General features: G+C 44.1%; 1 protein-coding gene across 5 annotated transcripts in view; it reads left to right on the top strand.

The window, feature by feature from the left end:
• The window catches only part of LOC130284827 (asparagine synthetase domain-containing protein 1-like), a 97,801-nt gene that overhangs the window by 4,168 nt on the left and 75,723 nt on the right, over positions 1-17,910 (top strand). For all 5 annotated transcript variants that reach the window (XM_056535664.1, XM_056535663.1, XM_056535662.1 and 2 more), the window contains one exon: positions 9,571-9,624. In XM_056535664.1, the coding sequence (XP_056391639.1) occupies positions 9,571-9,624 (54 nt within the window). The remainder of the gene's footprint in view (positions 1-9,570; positions 9,625-17,910) is intronic.

The raw sequence follows: 17,910 nt of genomic DNA, 5'->3' as shown, positions 1-17,910 counted from the left end.
AATATTTTAATAGTTCAGACAGTTAGTATCAAATATGTAAAAGAAAAAATTATTTAACTTTTTGTATAGCAATAGGAAAAGGGGAGCTCATTTTTATTGGGGGAGCAGTAAATTAACATTTTTTTTCTTTACTTTTTTTTATATAGCACTTCTATACACATGTGTATGTGCAGACTGCAGACCATTGCTTTTACAGACCCCCTTTAGACAGCGAGGCCCCCCCTTTAGACCGCAGCCCCCACCCTTGTAGACAGCTCATCTGCAGCTGTCCTCTGTCGGGGGCTGTCGCTCCGCTGCCCTGTCCTCCCGTCCGCATCACGTTATGCTATGGAGGACCATGTGACACACACATCACTCTGCTTCCTTCGTAACGTTACGCCGGGCGCAGGGGAGGAGGTGGAGTGACGTGTATGTCACATGGTCCTCCATAGCACAACGTGATGCGGACGGGAGAACGGGGCAGTGGAGCGGCAACACCAGCTGTAGATGAACTGTCTACAAGGGTGGGGGCTGCGGTCTAAAGGGGGGCCCTGCTGCCGCTGCCCGACATGTCCCCACCACTGCCTTGCTCCTAGCGCGTTCGGAAATCTCACCTCACACCGGCGATGCGCTGATTGCACTAGGAGTAGGGCAGCAGCAGAGACATGTCGGCTTCATTCATTCATTCACTGCCGCCAGACAACGAATCGGGCGATTATTCGATAACGGGATTCGTCGACAACAAATCCAGTTATTGATTTTAATCGATTACATCAATTAATCGTTGCAGCCCTACTATTATCAGTTAAGATTTTACAAAACACACACAACGCGTTTCAAGGCTGAGTCAGCCTTTTCATAAGGCCTGATGAAAAGGCTGACTCAGCCTTGAAACTCGTTGTTTGTTTAGTAAAATCTTAACTGATAATAGTGACTTCTTCCTTACCTAAAGATTTTGGCAGCGCGGGAACACTTCCCAAAAATCCCCATTGTGTTCGTCTTTGATCGTATACACGCCTTCCCGGCGTGGGAAGCCTGCGGCAGCCTAGAAGCCTTACCAGCAGTCTCCGTTATACTCTTTTGAGCGTTTGCACAACGAATAAAGATGAGCGTAACACTTACCTTTCCTTCATTACACTGAGATGGATGATCCTGCACATGGAAGCACTCCTGTCTTCTTTTGTTTTTCTATGCCCTATGTATAGCACTGAACAGTATTGGCAATCTAATGATTGCTATAAATAGTCTCCTATGGAGACTAAGAGTGTTTAAAAAAACAAAACAAAAAAGTGAAAAAGCCCCTCCCCCAATAAAGTTTTAAATCTCCCCCTTTCACCATATTAATACACAAAAGCATAAAAAAAGATAAACATATTTGGTATTGTCGCGTGCGTAAATGTCCGAACTATAAAAATATAATATACCTTCTCAAGGTCTCGATAATTAGTAAATCAAATGAGTGCTGTAATGTACAGCGATAGTACAAGGGGGTATATAATTATGACCTAGGTATGTGTATAATTGGTCCGAATTTGTAGAGAATTCCGGCTTTGCTCAAATGTCTGCGGCAAAGTCTGCATGCCGACAGACAAGTCACACATGTGAGTGAAGCCTTTCTCTGAATGCTGTAGGTCCTCGTGGAGGAGCGCGCGCTCCGATGATACAGTGGGTGGCTGGTATTGATGACACAGTACGAATGCTTTGGTTGCTGGTCTGTAGCCACAAAAGGCAAAATTGAATAGTAGATGTATGGTAGTGCTTGACAAGCGCGTTTTGGACCCCCCTAGGTCCTTCCTCAGTAATCCCTCACGTGTGTGACTTGTCTGTCGGCATGCAGACTTCGCAGCACATGTTCGAGCAACACCGGAATTCTCAAGCGAAGGACAACATCATCTCAGCTACTTACAGACCAGAGGTCAGGTGTGTGAAACGGAGTACCCGTATTCTTTGTTTGCGGTCGCCAGGAGTACCCATATTCTTTGTTTGCGGCCGCCATGTCAATAGGATTGACTATTAGCGTAAGGTTCCGCTACAATGGTCAGCTGGTGGGCAAGAAACTGTGCACTCCAGTGCTTGCTGGTAAGCACCAATTTGTGTATTCCAGTGCCTTCTAGGGGGACAGTATTGACATTTTCAGATGGCAACTACTATGCTATTGTGCATTACTCCAGTGGGCCCATTCTATTGCTGCATATACTATATACTACCCTTGAACTGTTTGAAACAGACTATCATCCATTCTGCAGCACCTTGGATGATACTGTGTGGATATTTTAAACTCTAATTAACTGTAACTGTATTATATGCAGACAGAGAGGATCAAAAGGATCCTGTGCCCTCTCTGTGACTATTAACCATTTTTTGTGTTTAATAAACGTATGTTTTAACATAATTGAGACATGTGTTGTATCCTGGACATGAGCATATAATTTATTCACACTATACTGAACCAAATAAACACTAATGCTTCATATATCCTGAACTGGAACATATAACCATTTTATTTATATTTGCATTTAATTACGATCTTCTGATACTAATATTATTTAATCTGTAGAATATCACACATTCACCCTATCAATTATACACATACCTAGGTCATAATTATATACCCCTTGTACTATCACTCTACATAACCGCACTCATTTGATTTACACATTTTTGAGAACTTGTCACTTTTTTAATATATAAAAATATAATGTTAATGATCCCCCTACAGTGAACGGCGTAAACGTAAAAAAAAAGTTATAAATGTCGGCTTTTTTGTCACATCCAACTGCAATTTTTTTATTTTTTAACCCCTTTAAGGACCGAGCCATTTTATACCTTAAGGACCGGAGCGTTTTTTGCAATTCTGACCACTGTCACTTTAAACGTTAATAAATCTGGGATGCTTTTAGTTATCATTCTGATTCCGAGATTGTTTTTTCGTGACATATTCTACTTTAACTTAGTGGTAAAATTTTATGGTAACTTGCATCCTTTCTTGGTGAAAAATCCCAAAATTTGATGAAAAAAATGAAAATTTTGCATTTTTCTAACTTTGAAGCTCTCTGCTTGTAAGGAAAATGGATATTCAAAATATATTTTTGTTGGGTTCACATATACAATATGTCTACTTTATGTTTGCATCATAAAATTTATGAGTTTTTACTTTTGGAAGACACCAGAGGGCTTCAAAGTTCAGCAGCAATTTTGACATTTTTCACAAAATTTTCAAACTCACTATTTTTCAGGGACCAGTTCAGTTTTGAAGTGGATTTGAAGGGTCTTCATATTAGAAATACCCCATAAAAGACCCCATTATAAAAACTACACCCCCTAAAGTATTCAAAAAAACATTCAGTAAGTGTATTAACCCTTTAGGTGTTTCACAGGAATAGCAGCAAAGTGAAGGAGAAAATTCAAAATCTTCATTTTTTACACTCGCATGTTCTTGTAGACCCAATTTTTGAATTTTTGCAAGGGATAAAAAGGAGAAAATTTTTACTTGTATTTGAAACCCAATTTCTCTCGAGTAAGCACATACCTCATATGTCTGTTAATTGTCCGGCGGGCGCAGTAGAGGGCTCAGAAGGGAAGGAGCGACAAATGGTTTTAGGGGGGCATGCCGCATTTAGGAAGCCCCTATGGTGCCTGGACAGCAAAAAAAAACACATGGCATACCATTTTGGAAACTAGACCCCTCAGGGAACGTAACAAGGGGTAAAGTGAACCTTAATACCCTACAGGTGATTCACGACTTTTGCATATGTAAAAAAAATATTTATTTATTTTACCTAAAATGCTTGGTTTCCCAAAAATTTTACATTTTTAAAAAGGGTAATAGCAGAAAATACCCCCCAAAATTTGAAGCCCAATTTCTCCCGATACAGAAAACACCTTGCATGGGGGTGAAAAGTTCTCTGCTGGCGCACTACAGGTCTCAGAAGAGAAGGAGTCACATTTGGCATTTTGAAAGCAAATTTTGCTCTGGGGGCATGCCGCATTTAGGAAGCCCCTATGGTGCCAGAACAGCAAAAAAAAAACACATGGCATACCATTTTGGAAACTAGACCCCTCGGGGAACGTAACAAGGGGTAACGTGAACCTTAATGCCCTACAGGTGTTTCACAACTTTTGCATATGTAAAAAAAAAAAATTTTTTTTTACCTAAAATTCTTGTTTTCCCAAAATGTTTACATTTTTAAAAAGGGTAATAGCGGAAAATACCCCCCAAAATTTGAAGCCCAATTTCTCCCGATTCAGAAAACACCCCATATGGGGGTGAAAAGTGCTCTGCTGGCGCACTACAGGTCTCAGAAGAGAAGGAGTCACATTTGGCTTTTTGAAAGCGAATTTTGCTCTGGGGGCATGCCGCATTTAGGAAGCCCCTATGGTGCCAGGACAGCAAAAAAAAAACACATGGCATACCATTTTGGAAACTAGACCCCTCGGGGAACGTAACAAGGGGTAATTTGAACCTTAATACCCTACAGGTGTTTCACGACTTTTGCATATGTAAAAAAAATATATTTTTTTTACCTAAAATGCTTGTTTTCCCAAAAATTTTACATTTTTTAAAAGGGTAAATAGCAGAAAATACCCCCCAAAATTTGAAGCCCAATTTCTCCCGAGTACGGCGATACCCCATATGTGACCCTAAACTGTTGCCTTGAAATACGACAGGGCTCCAAAGTGAGAGTGCCATGTGCATTTGAGGCCTGAATTAGGGACTTGCATAGGGGTGGACATAGGGGTATTCTACGCCAGTGATTCCCAAACAGGGTGCCTCCAGCTGTTGTAAAACTCCCAGCATGCCTGGACAGTCAACGGCTATCTGGCAATACTGGGAGTAGTTGTTTTGCAACAGCTGGAGGCTCCGTTTTGGAAACAGTGGCGTACCAGACGTTTTTCATTTTTATTGGGGAGGGGGGTTGTATAGGGGTATGTGTATATGTAGTGTTTTTTACTTTTTATTTTATTTTGTGTTAGTGTAGTGTAGTGTTTTTAGGGTACAGTCGCACGGGCGGGGGTTCACAGTAGTTTCTCGCTGGCAGTTTGAGCTACGGCAGAAAATTTGACGCAGCTCAAACTTGCAGCCGGATACTTACTGTAATCCTCCGCCCATGTGAGTGTACCCTGTACATTCACATTGGGGGGGGGGACATCCAGCTGTTGCAAAACTACAACTCCCAGCATGTACGGTCTATCAGTGCATGCTGGGAGTTGTAGTTTTGCAACAGCTGGAGGCACACTGGTTGTGAAACACCGAGTTTGGTAACAAACTCAGTGTTTTGCAACCAGTGTGCCTTCAGCTGTTGCAAAAGCTACAACCCCCAGCATGTACGGACAGCGGAAGGGCATGCTGGGTGTTGTAGTTATGCAACAGCTGGAGGCATACTACTTTGGCTGGGGATGCTGGGGATTGTAGTTATGCAACAGCTGGAGACACACTGGTTTGCTACTTAACTCAGTGTGCCTTCAGCTGTTGCAAAACTACAACTCTCAGCAGTCACCGTCAGCCAAAGGGCATGCTGGGAGTTGTAGTTATGCAACCACCAGATGCACCACTACAACTCCCAGCATGCACTTTAGCTGATTGTGCAAGCTGGGAGTTGTAGTTACACAACAGCTGAAGGTACACTTTTACATAGAAATAATGTGCCTCCAGCTGTTGCAAAACTACAAGTCCCAGCATGCCCTTTTTGCATGCTGGGAGCTGTTGCTAAGCAACAGCAGGAGGCTGTCACTCACCTCAAACGATCCAGCAGCACAGGTCAGTCCCTCGTCGTCTCCGCCGCCGCCGCTGCTCCTGGGGCCCCGATCCCAACAGGGGCGCCGGGGATCGGGGTCCCCAGCACCCGGGGTGCACGTCCCGCACCCGCTCACGTCCTCCGGAAGAGGGGCGGAGCGGGTTGCGGGAGTGACACCCGCAGCAGGCGCCCTGATTGGTCGGCCGGTAATCCCGCCGACGAATCAGGGCGATCGTGAGGTGGCACCAGTGCCACCTCACCCCTGCTGGCTCTGGCTGTTCGGGGCCGCCTCTGACGGCCCCGATCAGCCAATAATTCCGGGTCACCGGGTCACTGGAGACCCGATTGACCCGGAATCCGCCGCAGATCGCTGGACTGAATTGTCCAGCGATCTGCGGCCATCGCCGACATGGGGGGTCATAATGACTCCCCTGGGCGATATGCCCCGATGCCTGCTGAACGATTTCAGCAGGCATCGGGGACCGGCTCCGCTCCAGATGGTTGCGGGGGGCCGGTAAAACACATGACGTTCTCATACGTCATGTGTCCTTAAGGACTCGGAAATGGAGACGTATGAGAACGTCATGTGTCCTTAAGGGGTTAAAGAGATTAAAAAGTCACATATGCGCAAACGTGGAACTAAAAGAAACTACAGATCATGGTGCAAAAAAAAATTAACCCTCACACATCCCAGAATACGGAAAAATAAGAAAGTTAGAGGTGGTCAAAAAAGGGCAATTTTAACCCCTTAATAAACAAGCCCATTTCCACCTTAAGGACCAGGCCAATTTTATTTTTGCGTTTTTGCCTTCTAAAATCCATAACTCCTTTATATTTCCATGTACAGACTCATATAAGGGCTTGTTTTTTGCGTGACCAATTATACTTTGTAATGAAACCTCTCATTTTACCATAAAATGTACGGCGAACCCAAAAAGAAATTTTTTAGGGAGGAAATTTAAATGAAAACCAAAATTTTGCACATTTTGGAGGGTTTTGTTTTCACACTGTACACTTTACGGTAAAAATGGTTGGTGTTTTTTATTCTGTGGGTCAATACGATTAAAATGATACCCATGGCTAGATACTTTTATATTTTTGTACCACTTAAAAAAAAAAATCAGTAATCTAAAATCGCCCTATTTTGACCACCTATAACTTTTTACAATTTTCCGTACATAGTGCGGTATGAGGGCTCATTTTTTGCTGTCATCTGTACTTTTTTTTTTTTTAGATACCACATTTCCATATATAAAACTTTAAGATAATTTTTTATTTATTTTTTAATAAAATGTGACAAAAAAGCAGGATTTGTGGACTTTTTAAATTTTTTACGTTTACGCCATTCACCGTACGGAATTAACATTATATTTTCATAGTTCGGACATTTACGCACGCGGTGATACCAAATATGTTTATTTAAAAAAAAATTACGCTTTTTGGGGGTAAAATGGGAAAAACTGACAATTTTCATTTTTATTGGGGGAGGGTATTTTTCACTTTTTTTTTTTTTTTTTTTTTTACACTTATTATGTCCCCATAGGGCACTATCTATAGAAATCGTTTGATTGCTAATACTGTGCAGTGCTATGCATAGGACACGGCACTGCTCAGTATTATCGGTGCTCTTCTGCTCGATCGCAGACCAGAGCAGAAGACCCCGAGAGACAGCCGAAGCTAGGTAAGGGGACCTCCGGCTGTCATGCTGGATGATCGGATCGCCGCGGCAGCGCTGCGGGCGATCCGGTCATCCAATCAAAGTGCCGCAATGCTGCAGATGCCATGATCTGTATTGATCACGGCATCGAAGGAGTTAATGGCGGACATCGGCGCGATCGCGAATGTCGGCCATTACCGGCGGTTCCCCGACTGCTGCTAGCAGCCGGAACCTGCCGTGTATGACGCGAGCACCCTTCCGATGCTCTCGGTCATACACAGGACGTAAATGTACGTCCTGGTGCGGGAAGTCCCGCCAAACCAGGATGTACATTTACGTCCGTGGTCGTTAAGGGGTTAAACATACTGATTTTGTATAAAAAAAAGTTTGAGAATTTTTCAAAGCAGTACAATAATAGAAATGTATGTAACCATGGGTATCATTTTAATCATATTGAACCCCCCCCCCCCCAAATTTGCAAAATTTTGATTTTCGTTTCAATTTTCCTACACAAAAAATAATTGAAATGGGATTACAAAGTACAACTGGTAACGCTAAAACAAGCCCTCATATGGGTCTGTGAATAGAAATATAGCATGGTCTGCTTATTAGTCTGGCGTATCTACAGTCATGACTGTAAATGTTGGCACCCCTGAAATTTTTCAAGAAAATGAAGTATTTCTCACAGAAAAGAATTGCAGTAACACATGTTTTGCTATACACGTTTATTCCCTTTGTGTGTATTGGAACTAAACCAAAAAAAGAGGAAAAAAGCAAATTGGACATAATGTCACACCAAACTCCAAAAATGGGCTGGACAAAATGATTGGCACCCTTTCAAAATTGTGGAAAAATAAGATTATGATGCTACTTTAAACTCACCTGGGGCAAGTAACAGGTGTGGGCAATATAAAAAAAAATCACACCTGAAAGCAGATAAAAAGGAGAGAAGTTCACTTAGTCTTTTCATTGTTTGTTTGTATGTGTGTGCCACACTAAGCATGGACAACAGAAAGAGGACTTGTAACCTTGAGATTGTTGATATTTTTCCACAATTCTGGTTTTCAAGTCCATCTCCAGAGATCTAGATTTGCCTTTGTCCACAGTGCGCAACACTATCAAGAAGCTTGCAACCCATGGCACTGTAGCTAATCTCCCTGGGCATGGACAGAAGGGAAAAATTGATGAAAGTTGTCAACGCAGGATAGTCTGGATGGTGGATAAGCAGCCCCAAACAAGTTCCAAAGATATTCAAGCTGTCCTGCAAGCTCAGGGATCAACAGTGTCAGCGCGAACTATGTGTCCAGATTTAAATAAAATAAAACGCTATGGCAGGAGACACCAGGAGGACCCCACTGCTGACACAGAGACATAAAAATGCAAGACTACATTTTGCCAAAAATAACTTGAGTAAGCCAAAATCCTTCTGGGAAAATGTCTTGTGGACAGATGAGACCAAGATAGAGCTTTTTGGTAAAGCACATCATTCTACTGTTTACCGAAAACAGAATGAGGCCTACAAAGAAAAGAACACCGTACCTACAGTGAAATATGGTGGAGGTTCAATAATGTTTTTGGGTTGTTTTGCTGCCTCTGGCACTGGGTGCCTTGAATATGTGCAAGGTATCATCAAATCTGAGGATTACCAACGGATTTTGGGTCACACTGTACAGCCTAGTGTCAGAAAGCTGGGTTTGCGTCCAAGATCTTGGGACTTCCAGCAGGACAGTGACCCCAAACATACATCAAAAAGCACCCAGAAATGGATGGCAACAAAGCGCTGGAGAGGCCAGCAATGTGTCCAGATCTAAATCCTATTGAACACCTGTGGAGAGATCTTAAAATTGCTGTTTGGAAAAGGCGCCCTTCCAGTAAGAGACCTGGAGCAGTTTGCAAAGGAAGAGTGGTCCAACATTCTGGCTGAGAGGTGTAAGAAGCTTATTGATGGTTACAGGAAGCGACTGATTACAGTTATTTTTTCGAAAGGGTGTTCAACCAAATATTAAGTAAAAGTGCCAATAATTTTGTCCAGCCCATTTTTGGAGTTTGGTGTGACATTATGTCCAATTTGCTTTTTTCCTCCCTTTTTTTGTTTAGTTCCAATACAGTACAATAAAGCTACTAAATAAAACTTGAACCAATGCTATATAATTTGTATTTACAGAAATGCGTATAATTGGCATTTTTTTCTCTGTACAGTTCAAAGAACAGAAAGTAGTTATTGACGAGCTGTCCAATCTAAAGAAAGATAGGGTAAGTCATTATTATTGCTTTATGTTGGATGCATTTAAAGTTGACCTATGGCCATTCCAGATTGAGAAGTTACTATCATTAAAGCATTAAGCTTAGAGTACTCTGTTCCCACACATTTTTACTTTTTCTTGATATGCCCAAGCTTTCATGAGTTATGTGGATTTATATTTTAACAATTCAGGGAAATCAGATGGGTATGAACATAGTTTTAATAATGGGAGTGAATATCAGGTGATAGGCTTGAATTATAGTCAGGCGGTGAGGACAGGAAGTGTGGGCTGCTCAATGTTAAACATTTACTACCCTGACTGTGTAATCTTGTCCATCACCTAAACTATTCACTTCCAATATTAAAGGTGTATTCCAGGGAATTTTTTTTATATATATCTCTATATCAACTGGCTCAAGAAAGTTAAACAGATTTGTAAATGACTTGTATTAAAAAATCTTAATCCTTTCAGTATTTATGACCTTCTGAAGTTAAGGTTGTTCTTTTCTGTCTAAGTCCTCTCTGATGACACCTGTCTCGGGAACCGCCCAGTTTAGAAGCAAATCCCCATAGCAAACCTCTTCTAATCTGGGCGTTTCCCGAGACATGTGTCATCAGAGAGCACTTAGACAGAAAAGAACAACCTTAACTTCAGAAAGGATTAAGATTTTTTTAATAGAAGTAATTTACAAATCTGTTTAACTTTCTGGAGCCAGTTGAGAGAGAGAGAGAGAAATATATATATATATCTTTTTTTTTCCCTGGAATACCCCTTAAACCCCTTCAAGCATAATGGCTTATATATACACGACGTGTGATGCAGTTAGTTTGCGCATCCCTCTGTATATACATGGCATTCATTTAATCGCCCCCCCCCCCCCCCCCCGCCTTGTGGCATTGCGCAGGTTAAACTTACCTGGTCCCTCTTCACGACCAGTTATTAATCAGATGCGTTGGGTGTGCGGGCGACTGTGCATGCATGCAGACTGGTGATGGGAAGGTCTGGCGGCGATGAAGAAGATAGTTGGTAAGTGGTGAGGGATCTTCAAACTTTGGCCATCTAACAGATGCAAACTACAACTCCCAGCATGCCCAGACCACTGTGTAGTGGTCTCCAAACTGCACCATGCTGAAAGTTTATAGTTTGGCAACATCTGAAGGGCCAAAGTTTGGAGAGCATTAGTCTGTGACCCCTTTTTGGCAGCACATGGTACTGCTGTGGGACCAATGGTCTCCAAACTGCGGTTCTCTAGATGTTGTAAACTACAACTCCCAGCATGCCCGGACAGCAAACTGCTTTTTTGGGGGGCCTTTTCTCCTTTTACCCTTTGTGAAATGAAAAAAATTGGGCTACAACAACATGTTAGTGTAAAAATTGGACATTTTGACTCTTCACCTCCAATTTACTGCTATTCCTGTGAAACACCTAAAGGGTTAATTAAAACTTCTGAATGTCATTTTGAATACTTTGAGGGGGGCAATTTTTATAATGGGGTCATTTATGGGGGATTTCTATCATGAAGACCCCTTAAGGACCAATGGCGTATCCGTACATCCTGAGTCCTCTGCCTTACCATAACGCAGGGGCCACAGTGTGGCCCCGCGTCATAGCTGTTTGGGCCGGCACCTAGCAACGGCCGGGACCCATGGCTAATAGCTCAGTACTGCGCGCTATTAACCCTTTAGCGTCTAAAATGAAAATAAACTGCTGCCAGTTAGCTTAGTGGGATGTTCGGGATCGCCATGGCGAAATCGTGGCATCCCTAACAGCTGTAGGACAGCAGGAGGGTCCCCTACCTTCCTCCTCACTGTCTGATCGCCTAATGACTGCTCAGTGCCTGAGATCCAGGCATGAGCAGTCAAGCGGCAGAATCATTGATCAATAGTTTCCTATGAGAAACCATTGATCAATGTATAAGATCAGTGTGTGCAGTGTTATAGCCCCCTATGGGAGCTAAAGTGAATAAAGATCATTTACCCCTTCCCTAATAAAAGTTTGAATCGCCCCTCTTTTCCCATTGGAAAAAAAAGTGTAAATAAAATTATTTTTTATTGATTTTTCTCCCCGTTTGGCTGTAGATTTTGGGGTAAAATGACTGATGTCATTACAAAGTAGAATTGGTGGCACAATAAATAAGCAATCATATGGATTTTTAGGTGCAAAATTGAAAGAGTTATGGAGGAAAGAAAAAAAAGTGCAAAAAAAAAAATGGAAAAACGCTCAGCCCTTAAGGGGGTTAGATCCACATCAAACTGAACTGTTACCTAAAAAATTCTGATTTTTGAGAAAAATTTGAAAATTGCTGCTAAACTTTGAATCCCTCAAATGTCTTCAAAAAGTAAAAAACATGTCAACTTTATGATGCTAACAAAGTAGGCATATTGGGGGAGATTTATCAAAACCAATCATATTGCTTGTTTCATTTTTCAGAGGCCTTGTTAAGAATGTAAGGCCCCTTTCAAACTATAAAATTGCTCTTAAAAGACCTATTATAAACTTCCGTTAGAAAAGCCTTAAAACGGATGTTAAACGGCCCTTACAAAATCCCATTAGTCTATGGGATTTTTTGATTTATCTATTATGACCCGTTATAGCCCGTCATGAATAACGGACGTTATTTGTGACAGAAGAAAACATGGCACATGCACTAATTTTTATTCCGTCACAAGAAACGGGTAAATGAACGGCCGTTATTTTTAACATTGAAGTCTATTGGAAACAGATGAGCCTTTATGTCATCCGTTTGCACCTGGTTTATAATATCAGTTATTAATTCTGAGCATGCTCAGAAGAGGGGACATCAACAGACTCCTGCAGTGCTGAGGGACTACTACTACTCCCATCATGGATGTTTTCCATGATGGGAGTACTAATTCCCTGGATGTGGGAGTGGCTGTGGAGGCTACATCAGTGTTTGTACTTCAACCCCCATCATGGAACAGATTCTGTTCCATGATGGGGGTTGTAGTACAGGGGCTGAGGGATTGATCGCATCATGTCTCACTTCTGAGACCCGATGCGATTAGAAGTTATTAAACAGGGGAGAGAGTAGCATGCTTTATTCCCCTGCGATATACGGTGTATTTTACTTTCATTTTTAAATTCCCCACTGGGAGCCCTGAATGGCCGGTACTGAGGAGCCATTCAGGGTTCCCGGTGGGGTTTTCACATAGAAGCGCTGCGGTGGGAAAAGATATATAGAATCGCTGGGGGTTATATATATTTTGCCCCCTGCAGCGCATTTGTATAGGTATTGTCCCCCGCATCGCATATATATTTTTTCCCCCTGCAGCGCATTTATATAGGTATTTTCCCCAGCATCGCATATATATATATATTTTCCCCCTGCAGTGCTATCATAAGCCTTCGGCAGAGCTATGAATGAAAAGTATTTATTAGCAGCACATCTGGCTGGGAAGCCGGCCGGCCCGATGCACTGCTGAAAGAATACTTATCATTCATAGCGCTGCGCCGATGCAGTGCCGTGGATTGTGATTTGCCATAGATTGTGATGGAGTGACTCGGCAGTTTTCCCTGCTCGAGCGCTCCGCCTCCATCACATTCTATAGGCTGACACTTGCACACCACCCCCCCAACCATTGGTTATTGCAGGGGCTGGGGGGGGGGGGTGTGTGCGAGTGTCACGTGACATATTTAATACTCGCACATCGCAGCTCACGGCAGTCTCACTTGGGCTATCACAGGGAGAGGATCTCTCCCTGTGATAGCCCGAAGCTGCACGGAGCTCTCATAGCCTCTGTGGTCCGTTTTATTGTCACCCGCCAGCACGCTCGATCGCCAGCGCTATCGGGATCCCTATGCCCGATAGCGCTGTCATCCACTTGACTCCCGCCAGCGCGATCGGGATCCCTATGCCCGATTAGCGCTGACAACCGCTTGCCTCGCCGCCTGCTGCTCTACTCCCCGTCCCCTGTTAACTCTCAGGGAACGGGGAACAGAAAGTAGAGCAGCGGGCGCAGCTAAAGTAGTGCTGCGCATGAGTGCGCAGCTAAAGTAGTACTGCGCATGCGCAGCACTACGCAAATAGTGTAGGTAGGTTGTAATTTAGCATAGTTTAGGCACCACAACTCCCAACATGGGAGTTGTAGTTTAGGACAACAACTCCCAGCATGCCCAGACAGCTAAAGGCTGCCCAGGCATGCTGGGAGTTGTAGTTTAGGGCTACAACTCCCAGCATGCCCAGACAGCTAAAGGCTGCCCAGGCATGCTGGGAGTTGTAGTTTAGGGCTACAACTCCCAGCATGCCCAGACAGCTGAAGGCTGCCCAGGCATGCTGGGAGTTGTAATTTAGCTGATGGGACCACAACTCCCAGCATGCCCAGACAGCTGAAAGCTGCCCGGGTATGCTGGGAGTTGTAGTGCAGTGAAGTCACCACAACTCCCAGCATGCCCAGACAGCTAAAGGCTGCCCAGGCATGCTGGGAGTTGTAGTTTTATACAGGTATAAAGTAGTTAGCGTAGTGTTAGCGCGATTTTAGCGTAGTTAGCATAGCGTTAGTTCAATTTTAGCCTAGCTTTAGTTTAGTGTTAGCGCGGTTTTACAGTTTTTAGCGTAGCGTAGTGTTAGCGCAGTTGTAGCGTAGCTTAGTGTTAGCGCAGTTTTAGTGTATTTAGCGTAGCTTAGTGTTGGCGCAGTTTTAGTGTATTTAGCGTAGCAGTGTTAGCACAGTTGTAGCGTATTTAGCATAGCGTAGTGTTAGCGCAGTTTTCGTGTATTTAGCGTAGTGTTAGCGCAGTTTTCGTGTATTTAGCGTTGTGTAAACGCAGTTTTAGTGTATTTAGCATAGCTTAGTTTTAACACAGTTTTAATGTATTTAGTGTAGTGTAGCATTAGCACAGTTTTAGCGTATTTAGCGTAGCGTATTGTTAGCGTAGTCTTAGAGTAGTGAGCGCAGCATAGTCTCAGAGTAGTTAGCGTAGTGTAGTGTTAGTCCATTTCTAGCATAGTTGGCGTAGTTGTACATGGGTGTAGTGTAGCTAACTTAGTTTTACTGCAGATGAAGTGTAGTTTAGAGAGTTTAGCGTGGGGTGTAGCTTAGCTTAGTCATAAAGTGAAGGGGCTACAACTCCCAGCATGCCCAGACAGCCAAAGGCTGTCCGGGCAGGATGGAAGTTGTAGTTTTGCAAAAGTAGCAGAGGCAGTTGCGCTCTGCTACATTAATGTAGTATACGGCCACCTGTATAGATGGCTGGATATGGTAGCAATGCGGGAAGATGACTGAGCTCAAACGGGGGTGGCAAGTTAGGCTCTCCAGGTACTAACCCATTTTTTTTGTGTTTGTCTTCTCGTTTCAGATACGTGAATGCGGAGGACTACATCGGAATCGGTGGACTACAACGATGACCTGCATTTTTTCTTTTATTTTAATAAAATGGTTAACATGGGCTGTGGGGGGGGTGTTTTTCCTAATAAAAATGTTTTAACTTGTGTGTGCTTTTTTTCTTTATTACTTTACAGGCTTAGTAGTGGAAGCCGTCTTGTAGACGGAGCCCATTACTAAGTCGGGGCTTAGCGTTAGCCCCAAAAACAGCTAGCGCTTACCCCGAATTATTACCCCGATACCCAACGCCACAGAGGTACAGGGAAGAGCCGATACCAACAGGCCAAGAGCGCCAAATCTTGGGCCTAGGCGGTAACAGGCTGGTGTTATTTAGGCTGGGGAGGGCCAGTAACAATGGTCCCCTCCCACCCTGGTAACGTCAGGCTGTTGCTGTTTGGTTGGTATTTGGCTGAAAATGAAAAGACGGGGAACCACACGTTTTTTTTTTTTTTAATAAACAAAAAACAAAATGTGTGTGGTTCCCCGTCTTTTCATTTTCAGCCAAATACCAACCAAACAGCAACAGCCTGACGTTACCACGGTGGGCTGGGACCATTGTTACTGGCCCTCCCCAGCCTAAATAACGCCAGCCTGTTACCGCCTAGGCCCAAGAGCGCTCTGGGCCTGTTGGTATCGGCTCTTCCCTGTACCGCTAAGCCCCGACTTAGTAATGGACTCCGTCTACAAGACGGCTTCCACTACTAAGCCTGTAAAGTAATAACAAAGAAAAAAAGCACACAAGTTAAAACATTTTTATTAGGAAAAACACTCCCCCACAGCCCTCGTTAACCATTTTATTAAAAGAAAAGAAAAAAATGCAGGTCATCGTTGTAGTCCACCGATTCCGATGTAGTCCTCCGCATTCACGTATCTGAAACGAGAAGACAAACACAAAAAAAAATGGGTTAGTACCTGGAGAGCCTAACTTACCACCCCCGTTCGAGCTCCGTCATCTTCCTGCATTGCTAATAGTCCAGTGACGGAGCAGGAACGGAGGTGGGTAAGTGGCCTTGTGATCACCGTATCCAGCCATCTATACAGGTGGCCGTATACTACATTAATGTAGCAGAGCGCAACTGCCTCTGCTACTTTTGCAAAACTACAACTTCCATCCTGCCCGGACAGCCTTTGTTTGTCTGGGCATGCTGGGAGTTGTAGCCCCTTCACTTTATGATTAAGCTAAGCTACACCCCACACTAAACTCTCTAAGCTACACTTCATCTGCCTGTAAAACTAAGTTAGCTACACTACACCCGTGTACAACTACGCCAACTATGCTAGAACTGGACTAACGCTACACTACGCTAACAATACGCTACGCTAAATACGCTAAAACTGTGCTAATGCTACACTACACTAAATACATTAAAACTGTGTTAAAACTAAGCTACGCTAAATACACTAAAACTGCGCTATCACTACGTTAAATACACTAAAACTGCGCTAACACTATGCTAAATACGCTACAACTATGCTACGCTAAATACACAAACTGCGCTAACACTAAGCTACGTTAAATACACTAAAACTGCTCTAACACTAAGCTACGCTACAACTGCGCTAACACTACGCTATGCTAAATACGCTACAACTGCACTAACACTATGCTACGCTAAAAACTGTAAAACCGCACTAACACTAAACTAAGGCTACGCTAAAATTGAGCTAACGCTACGCTAACTACGCTAAAATCGCGCTAACACTACGCTAACTACTTTATACCGGTGTATAACTACAACTCCCAGCATGCCTGGGCAGCCTTTAGCTGTCTGGGCATGCTGGGAGTTGGGCTGACTTCACTGCACTACAACTCCCAGCATGCCCGGGCAGCTTTCAGCTGTCTGGGCATGCTGGGAGTTGTGGTCCCTAACTGCACTACAACTCTCAGCATACCCGGGCAGCCTTCAGCTGTCTGGGCATGCTGGGAGTTGTGGTCCCATCAGCTAAATTACAACTCCCAGCATGCCTGGGCAGCCTTTAGCTGTCTGGGCATGCTGGGAGTTGGGCTGACTTCACTGCACTACAACTCCCAGCATGCCCGGGCAGCTTTCAGCTGTCTGGGCATGCTGGGAGTTGTGGTCCCTAACTGCACTACAACTCTCAGCATACCCGGGCAGCCTTCAGCTGTCTGGGCATGCTGGGAGTTGTGGTCCCATCAGCTAAATTACAACTCCCAGCATGCCTGGGCTGCCTTTAGCTGTCTGGGCATGCTAGGAGTTGTGGTCCCTTCGCTGTCTAATCTAAGCTAAACTACAACTCCTAGCATGCCTGGGCAGCCTTTAGCTGTCTGGGCATGCTGGGAGTTGTGGTGCCTAAACTATGCTAAATTACAACCTACCTACGCTATTTGCGTAGTGCTGCGCATGCGCAGTACTTCTTGAGCTGCGCACGCATGCGCAGCACTACTTTAGCTGCGCACGCTGCTCTACTTTCTGTGCCCCGTTCCATGAGAGTTAACAGGGGACGGGGAGTAGAGCAGCGGGCAGCGAGGCAAGCGGTTGTCAGCGCTATCGGGCATAGGGATCCCGATAGCGCTGGCGATCGAGGGCGCTGGCGGGTGACAATAAAACGGACCACAGAGGCTATGAGAGCTCCGTGCAGCTTCGGGCTATCACAGGGAGAGATCCTCTCCCTGTGATAGCCCAAGTGAGACTGCCGTGAGCTGCGATGTGTGAGTATTAAATATGTCACGTGACACTCGCGCACACCCCCCCCCCCCCCAGCCCCCGCAGTAACCAATGGTTGGGGGGTGGTGTGCGAGTGTCAGCCTATAGAATGTGATGGAGGTGGAGCGCTCGAGCAGGGAAAACTGCTGAGCCACTCTATCACAATCTATGGCGAATTACAATCCACGGCACTGCATCGGCATATGATTATAGAAGCGCTGTGGGGGCCAGACCTATGGATATAGGTCTGACCCCTGCAGCGCATCTATATAGAGGGGGGGAGAAATC

The sequence above is a fragment of the Hyla sarda genome, chromosome 8 (genome assembly GCF_029499605.1).
Source record: "Hyla sarda isolate aHylSar1 chromosome 8, aHylSar1.hap1, whole genome shotgun sequence".
Lineage (NCBI taxonomy): Eukaryota > Metazoa > Chordata > Amphibia > Anura > Hylidae > Hyla > Hyla sarda.
Note: the sequence above shows the minus strand (reverse complement) of the source record. Positions and strands in the feature narration are given on the sequence as shown.